Raw genomic sequence first — 19,235 nt, forward strand, 5'->3', positions numbered from 1 at the left:
TTGGTTCTCATCAAGACGCGACGCGGCCTCCCTCCAGGCCTGCAGGGGGCGCCGGTGAGCCCGGAGCTGCTCTGCTCCCTCTCCCATTTCCCCTGCAGAAGAAGCGGTTTGTCAGTCGCCCAGTCTCCGCTGCTCTCCACCGCCTCTCAGCAAGGTGTCTGCCCGCCCGGCCACCGCCGTCGTCCGCGGCACGTCTGCCCCCCTGAAGACACCCGCCCTAGCCCCCCGGTCCCTTGACCAACCCCCTCCCCACCACCACCCCTCCGTGGAGACACCGAGCCGCTGTCCTCGGCCATGGCGACGAGCGCGAAGCGAAAGCAGGAGGAGACTCATCTGAAGATGCTCCGGGAAATGACTAGCCTGCCCGCGAATAGGAAGTGCTTCGACTGCGACCAGCGCGGCCCGACCTATGTCAACATGACGGTGGGCTCCTTCGTCTGCACCACCTGCTCCGGCATCCTGTGAGTTTCCTCCGGCCGCTCTGTGGTCCGTCCTGCCCGGGGGTGGGGGGCCACACGGCGCCGCTGCGTGTCTGTCTGCCGGTCGGCCGGTCGGCCGGTCGGCTGGGGGTTTGGGGTTTGGGGTTTGGTCCGGTCCAACCAGCCGCTGACTGACTGACTGACTTGGCGGAACCGTTAGCTCCGGAGCTAACGTTACCGTTACCGTTACCGTCAGGACAGGTAACGGTAACGTGTCGGCGGCTGGCTGGGTGTGTTCATGGCTTTGCCCCGTACCGGTGTTGTGCTGTAAGATGCGGGGTCAGAGGCGCATTGACCCGGGCGGACAGGGGAGGGTCTCGGTGGGTTGTTGCCTGTGTGGTCAAGGTTAGCAGCTCGTCAGAACGTCCATACATACGTCTATACATACTATACATACTATAACGTTACATACACCCTCCGGTCAAATATTTGAGCACCTTGTTTAAAAAACAGGCAGCTCCTCTGGTTGAACTTTAGCTGGACCTCCGACAAAGTACACACATAATAAACACTAGTGTAGTCTATGTGATTGCCTACTCAGGTATGCTCACCGAAAATGCATTAATATTTCTGTATACCCACTACAACAAAACTATCTACCTATACAGGTATGAACAGTGTAGCCACCTAAGAAGCAGTATACCCTCTACAACAACACACACATAGCCTATATCACACGCACACCTCCAGATAAGGAGCAGGGTGGGACTCTACGTTAATAAGTTGTGGCGAAGTGGGGCAGTGGGTCGCGTTGTAGCTCGTGTCCGATGAAAACCACTTCTTCCTAAGAAACGCTGATTGTTGGGAAATCATCTTCACAGATTAGGAAATGAGTCTGATATATGCAATATCCTCTCTGCCCACGCCCTCTACGTTTCTGCTGAGCATGCTGTCAGTATGTTACATTTGTTTTTAACCTCACAAAACTGTCGCAAGCCTACACCCAGCCAGTGTACAGTGGCTCTACGTGTATATTCACCCTTTAATTATGAGCCAGTTGTGTTAGTGTGTGTGGTTACACTACCAGGATCTAGACACCACACTTGTATCTATTCAACATGAACAACATTTAACATTGAGCATTTACCTCCAGTTATATGAGTCCATGTTGATCCATTATTCAATTGTAATGACAAACCAATCAAAGGTAAAACTGAGGAAGTGACTGTAACTAACTTTTGAACTTTTACCATCAGTTTTTAAAATATATTGGTTTTTAAATAAGGTTAACCTTATTGCACTTCCTCCCTTCATCTGGTTATGTGGGCCTTTAATAAATAAAGTACAGTATAGTGACTTCATGAGTGTTGGCTCTCTTGAGGCCAGTGTTTATAGAGGAAACAATTACATAGCCTTGGGACTTTGTGCATTGTATCAGTTTTAAACATCTGTCTTGACACTGTGTGTTTTCCTCATTCTTCTATTCAAAACGATCAAAGTTGCAGTGAGCAGCAGTTTTCAGATCCTGCCACAGACTCTGCTCTTTGACCTGACCGCACTTGGACGTTGACACCGCTGGTTTTATGCCATTCCTGTTACACACTGTTATAACAGGGTTCATCGGTCGAGCTAAATTCATTCGGCCTTCTGTTGGAGATGGTTTGTTTTGATCTCATCCGACTGTAGGGCCTTCTTCCACTTTGTTTCAGAGCGGCCCACACCTCTTTCTGGCACTAGCCTGGATGTAATGTGACGCTTCTTTTCAGTAGTAGTAGTATCATAAGCCTTTGGCTTCTTACCTATCCATTTCGTATGTATGTATGTATGTCATTCATACGAAATAAAAACAATCAATCAGTAGTGATTTGTCTTTGACCATTTTGCCATAAAAGTGAAGCAACAGTTTAGTTGTGGATGACACTTTTGAGCTGTCTCTTGGACATGTGCAGCTCCTTCAGGCTTGCCACATGCTTCTTGGTGGCCTCTCACACTGATGTTCAGTTTGTGAAAACTGTACGCTCCAGACTGGTTTATAATCTTATCATGATTTACTGTAAACTGAGGGAAATCATTTTTTTTCTTATCTGCGTTAAGGCCGTTGTATGCAGGACAGATTTAAACCAGCACAATCTTGTTTTGTATTCATTCACATGGGTTTTCCCATCTTCTTTCCCATCTTCAACTTTTCAGATGGGAGAAATTTAGTTAATGTCACCTTCAAATTCTAAATACACATAAATGATTTTGGTTAGACAACTACAGTAGCTGCACTACATAATGTGATTTTCACAGAACAACTGACACATAGTTCTGACATTAATTATTCATTGTTAAATATCAGATCTAGATCAATATGTAAAAAATGAACCGTAACCCTGTTTTTACTTTGACACAGTTTTCCTCTGAATCATTGTCAAGAAATCCCCAAATCAATAGACTGTGATTTAATATCTAAAAGCAATAAAACATGATAAGAGTCCACTGGAGTAGAGCATCTTGATGCGCTAAATAGACAGTCAGCTCTCAGTTTATTAGCTATATCTAACTATGAACAACTTCCTATGCTGGTGTAACTTTATGGATAGTTTCACAAAGAACATCTTCACGTCTGAATTAAGTGATTGTGTTTGTGTTAAATGTGTCTGAAAACCAAATGCTTACGTCTGTTTGTTGATCTATATTTTTAGAAACGAATGTCAACTGTTCACATTTACCCTCGGTTTCCAAACGTATTCCCTCTGAAAAGAAAATGTGAAAGGTCATCTGTGTTGTGGGGTTGTGTTTGCTTATTTCTTGTCACATGAGTAGCACTGGGCTGCATCCTGCTTCTCTTGTTCTCGGCTAACGTATACCTCCTCCACCCACAGGCGAGGGCTGAATCCCCCACACAGAGTGAAGTCCATCTCTATGACCACATTCACACAGCAGGAAATTGAGTTCCTACAGAAACACAGCAATGAGGTATCATGTACACCAAACAGAAAACGTTGTTGTTCAATATTATTTTTAGAGTCATGGATATCTGTGTTGTATTCTGTGGTTGCATCTTGGGTTTTCTTTTTGTTGTTTTTTTAACACGCTTTAGTCAACTTTATTGGCATTCCTCTCTCCCCCCTTTTTTTCTCTCCCATTTCTTGTCATCCCCTCCCCCCCTTCCCTTTACTTTCTCTCACCTCTCTCCCGGCCTTGCCACCACCCCCACCCTAATCCCTTCCTTTACCACCCACTCTCCTCATTCCTCTGCCCCCCCTGTAGGTCTGTAAACACATCTGGTTGGGCCTCTATGACGACAGGACATCAGTTGTTCCAGATTTCCGAGAACCACAGAAAGTAAAAGAGTTCCTTCAGGAAAAATACGAAAAGAAAAGATGGTAACATATTCTTTTGTTTGTTTGCTTGATAAGTTTTTGACTAAATTAAAACCTTATGTTGAAAGATCAAATAAGGATTCATGACTGCTCTAGTTTCCGCTCTTCACCCTGTGGATACACATTGAATAAATGACTGAATGGATTATTTAAGTACTCGGCTACACGCAGCTTTAAATAATAATGTAGTTGGAAAAGTAAAATTCTTCAGAGTGCTAAAGTCAGTGTCAGAAGTTTTGTGGGTCATTGGGTTATACTGGTGTGAGCTCTGACTGTCTCCTCTGCCAAAATCCATTTTGCAGTTATGGATTCGGTTAACCATATGATTCAGTATAATAGCATGCTCCTCATTGTCTTGGACTTTTTCATGCTCACGCGTCATTTTCCTCCTCTACTGCAGCACTGGTGGAAAGAAAGGACAACTTTGAAACACTCCTTTTGAATGAATGACGGCCCGTTAAGATCAGATTGAAACATTTAGTCGACATAATCAACTAAAAATATAATTAAATTGACAACAAATATAAAAAAGATACATTATTTACACAGTGTTCACACGTAGGGGTTTCACACGTAGGGGGGCTCCGTGCCGGTTCTAGTTCCTGAACCCAATTTTGAACCAGCTGGCGCATTCACACTGAAAAATAACAGGTTCAGAACCTGAAAAGTCAGTTTTAAAAGGAACCAAAAAAATAGTTGCTTCTTTCCTGGGAACTGTGACATCATCAGTGGGTGTGTCGTATTCTTGGCTGTGAAGACGAGCAGGAAGGAGGAGAAGGCAGTGACTGACAGCATGGAGAAAAGGCATTTGTTGTGGTCTGCTAAAGAAACTACATGTTTGGTGGCATTTTGGGCGTCTAGAGAATTTCAAGAAAAGCTAGAAAGCAGCACAAGAAAGAATAAGTTGTATGAATTTCCCTTTGGGGCTTAATAAAGTAAAATAATTCTTATCTTTGAACCTGGGGAAGAGCTGAGTTCACTCCAACGACAGAACAAATAATTAATAAACTTAAAAAAACTGAAGAAGGATTACCAAGACAGCAGAAAAGTGAAAATGTTGCCACTGTTGTGTTCACTTCCTCCTCAGTATTGCAGAGTAACGTCGGCCCACTTTGGTTCTGCGTAAACTGGTTGTGAACTGGTTCACCAGAAAGCACAGAGGTTCTGAGACTCCAGAACGGAGCCAGAACCAGAACCGTGTTTAGCTTAGTTTATTTAGTTTATAGCAGGACAGCGTGCAGTGACATTAATTATTCAAAGAAATAAAAAGATGGCTCCACCAGATTAAGCGAAAATGCTAATTTCCATCTGTAGTCCTTGACATAAAGACAGACATCATAAATAGACAACAGCAATCATAAGACTAAAGATTTTTAGAAATATGGTAAACACAGGTGCTCATCACCTAAAAAAAAAAACGGGAGGTTTGCTCATGTTGTTCAGTGCAAAGAAACATTTAAGAGTTTAAGTTAAAGCTTCACGTAAAGTGCGTAGGTTGCTCTATATAAGGGGAAAAAAGAAAAACACCTAGATAGTGTCTGTCTGAAAAGCACCCATAGTGTTGCAATGAGATCGTGATGCAAAAGCTGTATCCGTTAGGCCTAAACATGCACATTTGTGTTTGTGATTGTCTAGGTATGTTCCTCCAGACCAGGCCAGGGCAGTAGCGAGTGTCCAGCCCTCTGTGTCCGGCTCCTCAGCCAGCAGCACTGGCAGCACCCCAGAAGTGCAACCCCTCAAAACCCTGCAGCTCAACAAGACCCCTTTGCGCCAGGTAACAGAAATGCACATTAGGCCATTAAAAACCACCTTTCTTCACTCCGTCTTTTTTTAAAATTTATTTAAAAGTAGAAAAGATTAGAAATATCTTTTTTTCCCCCCTGCAGTCTCCAGGGCTCGGTCGTTCGCAGGCCCACAGTGCTGCACAGGAGAAGAAGTTTGACCTGCTCTCAGACCTGGGAGGAGACATCTTTGCTGCTCCACCTACTCAAACTGCCAGCTCTTCCAACTTTGCCAATTTTGCACATTTTCCAAGCCAATCAGGTAAGACACTTTTCCTCAAAGGTCCCTGATATGTAACAGTATGTGTTGTTCGGTTTGTCATCAGCCCATGCATTGCCCTGCCATTGTTTTTATTTCCACATTCATTGCCTTTGTTAATTTTTTCCTTTTGTGTGGCTGCAGCACCTCAGGGTAATACAAACACCAACTTTGCCAACTTTGAGGCATTTGGAAACACTGCAATTCCATCCCATCTGAGCACGTCACCCCCCTCAAAGTCCTTTTCATCAGGTACCCCCCCTCCCCCCATCGCCCGTCCTCCACCCTCCCCACACACACTCACCTCTACCCAATATGTTTCTCCTCCATTTATCACCCACTGTCCAATGTCCAAATCCTCTCTGTATCTGTACGGATGCACAGAGCGTGTGCTGGCCGTCACTGCTGCTGTTGCTAGCAAACTTCTATTGGATAAAATTTTAAAGGTTTTTACACTATTAAGAGCACTTGCTACGCTGCTAGCTGCGTACACACTGACATCCTTTCAGCTTGAATTAATTTGTAAAGACATCTCAGACATTCTCTGCAGGAGGACACCCAGTGGACATCAAGGTCTCAACCTCACATTGTGTGAATGTTACGAAACTTTTATCTGTGTAGTTAGTTATTTCCTTATCTTTTTATTACCTTAGTGTGTGCACGTTTGTTTGCATGTGGCTCCTGATGTTTGAGGAAATCTGTTTTTTTTTTTTTTTTATTGTCTAAGGGGCAGGTGTGCCAATCCCGTCTATGTCCAGTGCTGTCCCGGCCCAATCCCAGACAGGAAACCGCAGAGAGGACCGCTACGCTGCTCTGGCTGAGTTAGACAACGAGCTCAGCTCCTCTGCTTCCACAGGCAGCAATGTGCAAGGGTGAGAAACTGAGATAATAACCAAAGAGGCCTTTTCCAGCCCTAGGCTTATCATCCGTCTCAGCTGATCTGATCTCCAGTAGTCAGCTCCAAGTTCAGGTGTGAAATACATGCACCCAAGATGCTTCGAGGACATGTCTGATCACTCAGACCACAGTTGGAGGTGGTCTGGGCCACATGTGGCCACATGTGCTTCAGTGCAATATGAATGAAAATTAGTCTTGGGCCACTTGAAGAAGCTCACTCTCCACTGACTTCTTCTGCCACACTTTACATTTTTCCCATAATGAACCATCCACTGTAGAGCTGTGTGCAGCTTGTTGTCTCACTCAATCCTCAGTAAAATAACTGTCTCTCTTTCAAATGCGGACAGACACATACTTTCAGAAAGAAAATGCTCCTGTCTATCAATCGGCTAAAAGCTATGCATATGCATTTATTTGCATATATAGCAGCGAAGTGAGATCTGATCATAAGTGGTCACGGGAGACACATGTGGACATGCATTGCAGACAGATATGAACTGTGCTTAGAGCTGAGCATTTGTGATCAGATCACTGAAGATGCATGTTTACACCAGGTCTGAACGGGACCTGAATGTTCACAGGAAACAGATCCTTTCTTGCCAGTGATTCCTCTGCACCAGCAGATATGAATTTTTTTCATCAACTTTAATATCATTAATTTGATGAATTTGGAGTATTATTTGTATTGTTGAATCACATGATGGAATAGTGCTTGATTGTCTTGATGGAATAGTGCTTGATTGTCTTGCTTATTTTATGACTATTCATTAAAGGGACAATGGAGGAGTTTTGGAAAGCGAAGTGTTTTCACACTACATTTCCCATGAGCCTCCGCGCACACGGTGAAATTCTTGGACCGGCGCAAGACGGACAAAAGCGAAAACATTTGCCAAGAATGTTTTCATTACCGTATTTTCCGCACTATAAAGCGCACCGGATTATAAGACGCACCTTCAATGAATGGCCTATTTTAGAACTGTTTTCATATATAGGGCGCACCGGATTATAAGGCGCATACCGTAGATGACCATTTAGTAGCAGTTAATATGCTAAATCGACTTGGAGCCCAGGCGTTTATAAGAACCAGGCGCGTATTTGCAACAGGCTACAATTTATTTTAGCAATGAGCAGCACCAGACCATCATGCAAAGAACAAGGAGCTCACCATAGGACCACTGGAACAAAACTACTCCCGACATCGTTATTGACATCAAACAATAAATACAAAGACTGTGTTACCGCGACACAGGGAGCTGATCATATCAGTGTTATGAACGATAGCGGGAGGGGGGGGTCGATCGCGGTAATTTCAACATAGCGCATTTATCTATTTGTCTTTGTCTATTAGTAGTCCAGCGCGACCTATCCCGCTGGCGCACCACCTGTGTTTGTGTGTCTGTGTGTGTGTGTGCGCCTGCATGCGAGAGAGAGCGAGAGGAGGGGCTGACTGACAGAAGAGGTGAGAGCTGGTGATACGCTGTTAAAAAAAACTTTTTTTTCTGTGCAAGGCAGGCTATGGTAAACACTTAATCGCCCCGGCGTTTATTTTGCCAAATGAGCTCGGACCCCGGCGGCTATTAAAGCACAGGCGCGTATTTGCACGCGGGCGACTATTTGGTCATCTACGGTAGAATAGAAGATACTGCAGTCAAACTGGGGTTACGTTATGCATCCCCTAGATGGAGCTGAGTATGAATCAACCAATTGATCCATATATAAGGCGCTCCGTATTATAAGGCGCACTGTCGTTTTTTGAGAAAATTAAAGGCTTTTAAGTGCGCCTTATAGTGCGGAAAATACGGTAATCAAGAATGAAAGTCGGAGGTTTGAAGACGATCAATACCGTCGTAGTTCCGACCATTAACGGTGATTCGGCGGCCTTATTCCCATGACCTGCCGGGCAGCGACCGCGAAACCGAAAGTAGGAAATGCTGGGCGAGCTGACCACTAATAATAATAACAAAATAACGACTTTCTGGTTGCCAATAAAAAAATTTAAAGCAAAAAAACAAACAAAAACAAAATAACGATAAAGACAAAACAATATATTTATCAAAATTGGACCCATTTGTGGGTAACGTAGATTCATCCACATTAATATGAGACTTTTTTATAATCAAATACAAACTCCTCGTTGTCCCTTTAAGTTAAATCTCAACTAAAATCAATCAATCAAATCCAGTCAACATTTTTCACTCAGTAGTCCATGTGATCTCCTTTCAGAGTTTATGTTAAAAAGAAAGTTGACAAATTGTCTTTTCTAAGTGTCAGTGAATGAGTTATAACAGTTGATTAATGCCTGTCACTCTCACACAGAGTGTGTGACATGGATGTAGAAACATTTAATCTGTCCCCGTCTCACAGGAACCTATTTGGACCAGTGCTTGGTTCATCGCCAGCTCAGAATGCATCTGTGTTACCCAGCATGCAGCCTGGCTTTGGAGGTGGTAATAATAATCACTACTACAGTCATACATACAGAATAATAATGCATTTTCAGAGTGGTTAATTTTCACAGGTAGTCGTAACTTATTTCTGTTTTTGATCTAGCCGTCCCATCCACAAATCCTTTCGTTGCTGCAGCTGTTGCCCCGGAAATGGCCACCAACCCTTTCCAGACCAATGGCAGAGCTCCAACTGCAGGTGTGTGTGTGTGTGTGTGTGTGTATAAGTTTGTTGTAATTCATAAGACTTTTTTTCTTAGACATTTGTGTTAGTTTGATGTAACCCGGTTACATTGACACGTAGCTTTGTGATTTGCCAGAGTATCTAGAATTTATTTCTCCTTGTGTGTGTGTGTTTTTTGGGCGTGTGTGCATTCACTGTACACACATGCTTTGTGTGTCTCGTAGCCTCGTTTGGTACTGGCTCTATGAGCATGCCTGCCGGCTTTGGGAATGCGTCCTCCTACTGCCTCCCGACCAGTTTCAGCGGAAACTTCCAGCAGCAATTCCCCGGCCAGGCCCCCATCCCTTACGCTCAGCCTGGGGCCTACCATCCTCAGTCTAATGGTTAGTGGCCTCCCGTATCCCTCTGTATCCCCCTACCCTCTTCCACCTGTGCAGTACCTGTCAGTGATGTAGGTCTTCTGCTGTTTCCCTGGCATGAATCATATGCTAGTGCCCCCCCCCCCCCCCCTCTGTATTACGAAAGTGAAGTTGTGACTTGTCAGTGGCAGCTACTGCATGCCGATAAGTTTGCATTTAGGGTACAAAGCATTATGGTTCTGCCATGTGCAAAATACAAAAAACTCAATAAACAAATGTGACCCCTCTCATAATGCTCTGTTCACTCCTGAATGCAAGCTTATACCCCGGGGCTTGGCTCTCCATTCTTTTACCTTCCTTTTTAGCATCTTGGGCCTGCAGATTTTTTTTTAGAAACCAACCCTCATAATTTAAGTTATTGTAAAATTACTTTACAAGTCTTTATTTCCTTCTCTCCATACACTGTTGCCGAACATTTTCAGTGAAATAAGATAAAAATACAAACTCTTGATACACACAACGGTGCAGAGAGCAGACTCGACCTGTTATGAATCCCTTTCCCTCTATCACCCCTAGGTCCTGCCTTCCCAGTCTACAGTCAGAACAAGCCCTCCATGACGCCCTTTGGGCAGCCCATGGCTGGCCCTGGCATGTCCAATAACCCATTCATGGTGAGCATGCATTGTCTTTGGTTATTCTGGCTTTTTCAAGGATGTTAAATGGAGCTATAAAGGAACTTTATCATCCTAAAGAAACTACTAATCACATTTCACTGAAAACATTTGATATTTATAACATTTAAGTTGAAGGGACTGTGTTACAGCAGTAATGTCTTTTTCCTCTTATTTCAGGCGGGAGCCCCAACTGGGTCATTCCCTTCAGGGGGCTCGTCCACCAACCCTTTCCTGTAGCACAGCTCCACGTACTCGCCACCAGAGGGCAGCATGCAGCACATACTCAACGCACCCGTTCCGTCACAAAAATAGTGGCAGTGCATTTCTTAAAAAAAGACTTATGTTTTTTTTTGTTTTCTTTTTGTTCTGTTTTGTTTTTTTAACTCATAAAAAAAAGTTTACAACACTATGAAGGAGTACAAAGGACTATATTGAAGACTAAGGGACTGTTATGGGGTGGGGGTATACTGTTTGGACTATATACAATATGTTATATGCTTTTTATTTTTTGTTTATGACTGTAAGCTCTGTGCATATCATTTGTAATCGAAATTAAGTACATGTTATGTATAACAAGGACTGAGTTAACACACACACCTTGTGGAAAAAAACCACTACAAACTATCTACGTAAGTAAGGGTATACCGTTTTAAGATTATTAACAGGGTTCCAATCGAAATCCATGATCTATGGTTTGAATGGATTTCTATTTGTTATTTTACCACAATTGCTACTATACTGGCAGTAAGGTGGAAATGTCCTTTATTAACTTACAGATCCAGAGTGCTTTTCCTAAGAGTCTAAAGTTGCCTATAACCTAAAGCAACCAAAACCCATGTCTTTTAAGTTGGAGTAACATGCCAAACAGGTCACATCATTGGTCCTGGACTGTAGGTCATTGTTTTAAATACTGGTGAAATAGTGAATTAAAGGGCAGCTTCCTCAATGTGATGCCAGCAGAGGCTTTAGATGCTTTGGCCCAGCTGGTAAAGGGACAGGCATGTCTATAGAGCACAAACGGACGAATGAAACAGGAAGTGGTGGTGATGGGATGAGCATTGCTTTGTCCTGCTTCCCTGCCTAATGTATAGAACAATGATAAAAAAGAGTTTAGTATACTCTCAGTAACCTCTCTGCTGCTGATTGTAGATTCAGAGGAGCAAATGCAAGATTCTCGCTATATTTCGTGAGTTTGGTAACGACAAAGGGAAAGATTGTTGGGAAAGCTTCAGGGTAGTGGGTGTGATCTAAATTTGGTCACCTAAAAACGAGTGAAGTAATTTTCCACATGGCTGCGGCCGGGTGACTTGTCTTATCGACGGGGAATGACAGTTTTAGCAGACCCTGCCCAGACAAAAAAAAAAGACATTTCAAAGCAAAAATACTTAAATAGTAGGAACATTGTACACATCACACTCCCTTGATATCTGTCTTCTTTGCCTTGAAAAGCCTTTGGAGAGGATAACAGGACAAGGAGAAATACAGAACTCCCCTCAGTTTGGTAATAAGGTGAGAGAAAGGATCAGATTCATCTGTGGATTATTACATTACTGGATCCACCTGCGACTCTGGTGGAGAACTAGGGTCTTAATTGTGCCACCAATGACTAACAATGAGTTTGACAATGTGTTTCTTGTCTTTGCAAGAATAGGTAAGTAAATGTGTACATATATAAATATATGTATAAATAAATTAAAAGATTTTTAACTACATTTACAAATCTATGATTCCAGCCTTTGAAAGCTCCAGTGGTAATTGGCTATATCCTGTCCATCTAATTTCCATTCAGATGTCAATGAGAGTGGGCAAAATGAGAAAGTACAACACATTAGTTTTAAAGACATCATAAGTTGACTCCCCACCAAAATTAAGCACCAGTGGTAGAGCACGATGTAGGCTATAAGGCTGTGTATACTGCATTACTATTGAAGTAAACATACATTTGAACATATCAGTAAGATAAAAAAAAAAAGAAAAAAGTATGATTTCACAAATTGCCAGCTGTTATGGTTTAACATTTAAATTTAGATTTAGGTTAAACATTTAGATTTAGCAACATTTAGGTGTAATATTTAAATTTGCCTATTATTATTATTATTATTATTATTATTATTATTATTATTATTATTATTATTATTATATAATTATTATTATTGGCATTAATTATATTGACAAATTTAACTTAAATTAAACATATTTTTAAGTTAACAAATATTGTTGTAAATGTGCTAAAACAGTAACTTTCCAAAATCCATACCCATTTTTAAACATTGACGCTGAGCCGCTTTACAAACGGTGTTTTCCTGCTACTCCTCCATCACCGAAGTGTCTGCTTCGAACTAAGAAAGCGTCGTTACCATGACAACACACAAACTTCGACATGGCGTCTCTTTTAACAGACCCGCTGTTTGAAATCTCTGGACGGGGTCCTTCCCCTGATACGACCTTTTACCATTTCTCTGTCTCCAAATCAGAAGTAAGTAACTTATTGATGTTTCAGATGAGACCTGTCACTGCTGTGGTCCGCAGATACAGGTTCTTACTGTCTAAGGAGCGAGAGGCGGCTCATTAGCAGCAGTAACTTGACTAACGTTAACGGTCGTGTGACCCAGGTAACGTCAGCTAAACTAGGATTCCAGGAGGTTCTACCAAGGTAACGGTAGCTGCCGGTAAAAAAAACAACGCAAGTGAAATAGATTTCAGTTCTGTAAGCAGAGCAACTTCACCTTAAATTACTAATTTTGCTATTAGGACGATAACAACAATGATAACTACTTTATCAATGGTTATTATGTTAATTCGTCTTCCTCTCAGCTATCGTCCCCCGTTTCACTGTGCGTCACTGTCACTGGCCTTTTCATAGTTCTGTACTCAGTGGGTTCTGATATTTCCAACAACCACTTCAACTCTGATTCAACATCTCCAGGTGATATGGAGATGGTGGAAGATCTCTGTGAGAGCCGTGGACAGGTACTCCAGGCCCGGGGAAGTGAAGGAGTCTCACCAGGACCTCTTGGATGATGCTTGGCTGCAGAGTAAGGACTTCAGACAGGGAGAGTCAGTGCTGAGTGTAAAATACATCCCTCAAGGCTCAGCACGTTAACTTCTCAAGCCTTTGATTTATTGCATCTAACTCACATAAGGGAACAGACATTTGACACATCACACTAGGCAAAGCACAGATATGATGATCCAATAATGTTCAGTTTTTAGCTGCTTTTGGGGTCGTGATACTGTGCCTGGTGGTTCACTGTCGTAGCTCACTGACACTTGAATGGAACAGACTGTTCTTGTTTTTAGCCTCCATGTCATTCTTCCCAAATACATCAAGTATCTTTTCATTACTTACTGCCAAACTCTTGGCTACATATCAGATAGGCTTGAATAACAGCAGGCCAGTTCAGTACAGAAATGGATGCTTCTTGTTATACATTGTTTAACGAGAATATTGTTCTGTATTCATCTTGTTAATATTATAATCTTGTGAATATTGCATGAAATTTAACGCTTAAATCTGAATGACAGCTAAAATAATGGGGTTCTTTGCAGGTCAGATCAGTATGGTTTTTGGCCGCCGAATCTTGGTGTACACCAAGGCCCTGTGCCAAGGCCATTATGATTATTTGGAGCACCTCTCTGACTCTGTACTTCTACGCATAATAAATTATCTAGAACTGGAGGATGTAGGCCAGCTTGGACGAACGTCCCGTAGATTCAGGCAGGTGAGTTTGACAGACACACAACAAGATTTGTTTTTTCTTAGCTTTAAGTGTAATACATCATTATAAATCATTGTAATAAAATGTAAAGAAATATTCCATTCATCTGTAGTTAATTGGTTTTAACAGATTTCAAACTACTAACAAAGCAACAAACTTCTTTGGTTTAGTGTGATGTTTCTTTTAACAACTTGCCTTTGCTCTACAGCTATGTGGGTCAGAGGAGTTTTGGGAGAAGGCAGTGCGGCAGCACTGCAACACAGTCACAGATGAGGTGGCGTCCTTGGCGCTTGAGGTGGGCTGGCGCAGCATCTTCTTCACCAACAAGCTGCAGCTGCAGAAGCTGATCAGCCGCAGGAGGCTAAAGGCTGAGGAGCAACAGGAAGGCCAGGTCTTTGACCCAGATGAAGAGGCAGAGGGACCTCCTGATGAAAGCTTGACAAAGACAAACCAGACATCCAGTTCTGAGGAGGAATCTCACGCTGGCATTGTCACTGATCTGAGCCTTGGCACTGGCAATGGCACTGGCTTTGACACCAGCTCTTGCTGTGATGTTGATCCTGACCCTAACCATGACCCAGAGGCTGGCTATGATTCCAGGGAATCTGTGCCTGACCAACACTGGGAGGACATAAAGCAGTGTGGGGTGGAAACACTGGAGCAGAGCAATACACTGAGGAATGGTAGAGGGGACTGCAGTGAGCCAGAGCCAAACCAAACACAAAGTTAAGCCTTTTATCAAATGTTGAGTACGTCCTGTGTTATTTTAGGCTTACTGTTCGATTAACATGCTGTTACACACTATACTCATCCTTAAGTGAGTTATGCACTGATAAGCAAAAGGATTATAACTTCTATTTGTCAAACATACATTTCCCCCCTGTTGGTTAGCTATTATTACTCAGCTGGTAATATTTCTGTTAGTATATCTGTTGTGTCTTTTTAGATGGAGCATAAATAATAACACAAGCACAAAATATAAAAGGACATTGTATATTACATCAGTTGTTTGTAATGTATAGAACACTTTAATTGTAAAGTCATTAATAAATGTAACATGCAATGTGGCTAATGTCATCCATGAGCTAATTCTGATTACATTTCAGTATCGACTCACTACTTTGGTAGATGTCTTACTTCAGGGAACATAAACATGGTAAGTAATAGCAAGATAACGTAATACTGCATGCCTGGTAACACTTTGATACCTCACTTTAATTGAGAAACCAAGTGCAACTAATATCTACAGTAAATGCTCTAATACGGAAGACAAAAAAGTATTTATTTTTGTTCCATTTGGCAGGTGATTTATAGTTAAACAGAAACAGTCAATGGAGAAAGACATCAGTATGAAGCTCTCAGTTCTCCCATCAATCAGAGCCCACTACACTGCAGAAGGTAGGTGCTTTGACATCCTTGTCATTTACCCAAGCTACTTAGTTTAGTTGCTCTGTATAGCATTTTGAGACACACCCTAGAGACATATGGAAGATGCTACTCTTATATTGGGCACTGTGCTCATGAATCCTCTATGGTTGAAAAAATGATTTAATAAGTTATCTGTGATAAGATAAGATAAGATAAGATAATACTTTATTGTCAGATCACTCTGAAATTTGTCTTGCGTCCCATGACGTCCAAGTTTCACACAAATAATAACAAAATACAAAAACACACATTTACAAAAAGCATAAATGTTACCCTCGAAGGTCACATTTAAAGAGAAACACAAACTACCTCCTAACTCCATTCACAACATAAATCCAACATTACAATGTGTCTTTGGTGCAACACCCAGTGCTCAGTCTGTACATGAACCTTAGGGTCTACTTAGAGACCAAACTCTGATTTAACAGTTTGACAGACTGAGGGACAAAAGAGTTCCTCAGCCTGTTCAGTCGAGCTTGTGGAACTCTAAACCTTCTATTTGATGGCAGAAGCTGATATTCCTCGAATAACACGTGAGAGGGGTCAGATGAGATATTACTTGCAAGAGACAACACTCTTTTAGTGTATGCTGCTTGAAAATGTAACTCCAAAGTTTGACCCACAATCTTTGAACAGATATGTAGCAGTCTGGTTAGTTTGGTTTTAAGTTGGACAGACAAACAACTAAACCAGGCACTAATTCCATACTGCATAACACTCTGCACTATAGATTGAAAAAATAAAAACAGGATGTGTTTGTTTGCTCCAAATGACCTCAATCTTCTCAAAAAATAAATACGTTGTTGTACTTTGCAACAAATAAAGTCTACATGTACACTCCAGGACAAAGTAGCGTCCACATAGATGCCCAGATATTTATAGGAGGAAACTTGTTCAATCTCAGCATTATGTACAGTAACTGGTAGAGGGTATGAACCCACTGGGAGACCAAAAATGATTTCTTTTGTTTTCTTTGAATTAATAATGAGTGAATTGTTTTCACACCACTTCACTTATCTGTCTGTAGCATGCTGATGAACACAAGGATCATCTTCAGGGCTCAACAAAGACAACAGTGTAGTGTCGTCTGAAAATTTCAAAATAAAAGTATTTGGACATTCTGTTTTACAATCATCAGTATAAAGTGTGAAAAGCAACGGAGAGCTCACACAGCCCTGGGGTGCTCCTGAGTTAGTAACAATAAAAGATGAGTGTGTCTTGTTAACTTTAACTATCTGGTTTCTATTCGTGAAAAATGAATGATACCAGTGAACTAGATGAGGATTAATCTCCATTTGAATCATCTTTGCCAGTAGAAGTTCTGGCTGAATTGTATTGAATGCAGATGTAAAATCAAAAAAGAGAGCCCTAGCTGTACATTTAGGCTTGTCTAGATGTTTCAATATAAAATGTATTAATGTTACAACTGCATCCTCTGTGCTACGATTTCTCTTATACGCAAACTGGAAGATGTCCAGTTTGTCTTCTACAGACTTGGTGAGCTGTTGAATCACAATTCTTTCCAAGCTCTTCATAACAATAGGAGTCAAGGCCACAGGACGATAATCACCGAGTTCCTTGGGGCATGTTTTCTTCGGAAGAGGTATTATATGTGAAGTCTTCCACACCTCTGGAATTATGTGAGTATCAATAGAACACTGGAAAATAGGTTGCCACACAGGCGCCAGCTCATCCGCAAACGTTTTCAAAATAAATGCACTCAGGTGATACTGTTAATGCGGCTGTAATGGTAATGAATTATAATTGTTGATTAAACACAAACTTAAGATAAGTGCCTTAATGGTTTGTATAACACAAACCTGTAATTTCTATTTGCAGACATTGCTATCTATTTGATTAGTGGGTCAGTTACAGTTACATCATGATCTGGATTCCCAGAAGACACAGATAGTGGCTGTGAGTTTTGATAGGATTATGAGCACAGTGCACACAGAAAACAGTCCCCTAGGGGGCACAAGCTGCAAAGTGCTAATAAGTGATCTGGGGCTTAGCTCATCACTCTCTGCATCTCTGTTTGTAGAGTTTTGCTGTATTGTGGTCTGGCTACACTTCCAGACCGATATGTTCAGTGGAAGATCTGGGTTAGTGAACATCTCACAGGGAAGAGTATTTTCTGAAATGTTTGAAATACTGAAATTTCCTAGAGATGTAGTACAATCTCCATGGACTTGCACTTGTTACTGAAACTTTGATAGTTTAAACCTGAACACCACAAGCGTCAGACAGTTTGAGCAGGGATTAGCCTGAAGTGGGTAGCACCCACCTGCACTGTATCTCCTTAAGGGGATATTTCAACACTAATTCTGATCTGTGTAGACTCTGCTTGTGACTGTGGAGTCCTCTGGCTCCAGACAGCATGTGTCTATCAGATCCTCCAGGTGCTTCTAGTGCCTCCGTAAAATAGTCCGGTTCACCACCATTTTTGAAATGATTGTAGAAGTTATACTCCCACATTCCACTTTCAATCTGCAACAACTTCAGTCACTGCGTCTCTGCAACTCCCAAATGTGGAGTTCTTGAAGCCAACCACGTGTAAACCCTTTTTTCAAGTAGACATATTTTTAACACCAATGTCTTGGGTTGCAGACAAACACAGAATTTGCACATTGTAGGTTTTGAGTGAGAGTTCCTCCTCTGTCTCCAAGTTCACAAACCTTTTCTTACTTTTGGGACACGACAGTTGAAAGGCTGACCAAGTGCTGTAGTGGTATTTCTTTGGTGTTGCTAGGAAAAGCTCACTACCTGCTGCGGCCTTCATGCTCTATTACCTACCAGCTATCTAGTCTAACTCACTGCCACACAATTGTGGTGATGTCATGCTCTCATTGCCCGACTGTCTAGAACACATGACCTCAGACCTGATAAAACACCGCTCAGTGACACTGACATGTCCTTAGGTTAAAGTTGTCTAGATTTTACATGATTTACTTTGATTTCAGACACAGATTAATTCCACAGAGAAACAAAACAGTGAAACAAGATTCACTGTGACGTTGTTGAATTCCAGCTGAATATATATAGGGAGATGTTGATGTTCCTACTTGTAGTGTTGATCTCCAGCTCTTTGCTGTATCATTTCGTGCAGTTGTCATATTCATATACGGTATGTCATATTTTAGTGTGTTTAATTTCATTCTTTATCTCACTTTAAAGTGACATGCCAACATACATCTCCTGTTGCCGACTGACAAAGAACAGAAAACTTAGTTGTATAGATATACACCATAATGCTTTTGTCGTTTGGTAGATTTAGTTAGTTTGATTTATAAGAGCTCCAAGAAAAATTGCTTTTTATTTTACTGTGAATATGTTCTATTACTGCTGCTTTTTCTGGAAAGCTTGAGAGGGGCCATAAGAGGATGGAGTCAGACAACGTAAAGACCGTGTAGTGGGTCATGTGGGAAATAGGATGAGAATTCTCTACTCATCTTAACCTTTACTCCCTCATCAGGCCAGGCTAATCCTCCCAAGGTTAAATGAGCAGGCTGCTCATAAGATCAAACATTTAGAGGAACACACTTGTCTCTTGTGTGTGAATGTACAGTACGTTGGCTTGATTTTACTATAACACTCTTAATCTCTCCTGTCACCACTGTATTACTTAATCTCATGTTTTTTAATGGAAAGTTTAGGCTGTTGCCGTACGGATTTGTGAATGAATGTGTCATTTTGTTATGGGCCC

General features: G+C 41.8%; 2 protein-coding genes across 4 annotated transcripts; both read left to right on the top strand.

The window, feature by feature from the left end:
• The first annotated feature begins 219 nt into the window (after positions 1-219).
• On the top strand, positions 220-12,097 carry agfg1b (ArfGAP with FG repeats 1b). 3 transcript variants are annotated; one of them, XM_083990780.1, is made up of 12 exons: positions 220-461; positions 3,287-3,380; positions 3,675-3,790; positions 5,423-5,561; positions 5,674-5,830; positions 5,972-6,079; positions 6,555-6,699; positions 9,089-9,168; positions 9,275-9,367; positions 9,577-9,735; positions 10,288-10,382; positions 10,563-12,097. In XM_083990780.1, the coding sequence occupies exons 1-12, from the start codon at positions 295-297 to the stop codon at positions 10,620-10,622; spliced, it is 1,413 nt and encodes a 470-aa protein (XP_083846906.1). In that variant the 5' UTR covers positions 220-294; the 3' UTR covers positions 10,623-12,097. The 3 variants fall into 3 exon arrangements, with proteins under 3 accessions (XP_083846906.1, XP_083846907.1, XP_083846908.1); XM_083990781.1 differs by having other exon boundaries at positions 6,561-6,699; XM_083990782.1 differs by lacking the exon at positions 9,577-9,735.
• A 668-nt stretch (positions 12,098-12,765) lies between these two features.
• On the top strand, positions 12,766-14,834 carry fbxo36b (F-box protein 36b; the record flags this gene model as incomplete). Its single annotated transcript, XM_083991324.1, has 4 exons — positions 12,766-12,861; positions 13,312-13,420; positions 13,935-14,107; positions 14,313-14,834. 4 exons carry the CDS (start codon positions 12,766-12,768, stop codon positions 14,832-14,834), a joined length of 900 nt encoding a protein of 299 aa, XP_083847450.1.
• Positions 14,835-19,235: the final 4,401 nt, after the last annotated feature.

This window comes from Trachurus trachurus (genome assembly GCF_905171665.1).
Source record: "Trachurus trachurus genome assembly, chromosome: 17".
NCBI classification, from domain to species: Eukaryota; Metazoa; Chordata; class Actinopteri; order Carangiformes; family Carangidae; genus Trachurus; species Trachurus trachurus.

Bases quoted from the DNA above. Each gene is read 5' to 3' on its own strand.
- agfg1b (XM_083990780.1), top strand. From the start codon at position 295: ATGGCGACGAGCGCGAAGCGAAAGCAGGAGGAGACTCATCTGAAGATG. The intron at 5,831-5,971 runs GTAAGACACTTT...GTGTGGCTGCAG, and splicing joins ACATTTTCCAAGCCAATCAG to CACCTCAGGGTAATACAAAC. The intron at 9,169-9,274 runs GTGGTAATAATA...TTTTTGATCTAG, and splicing joins CATGCAGCCTGGCTTTGGAG to CCGTCCCATCCACAAATCCT.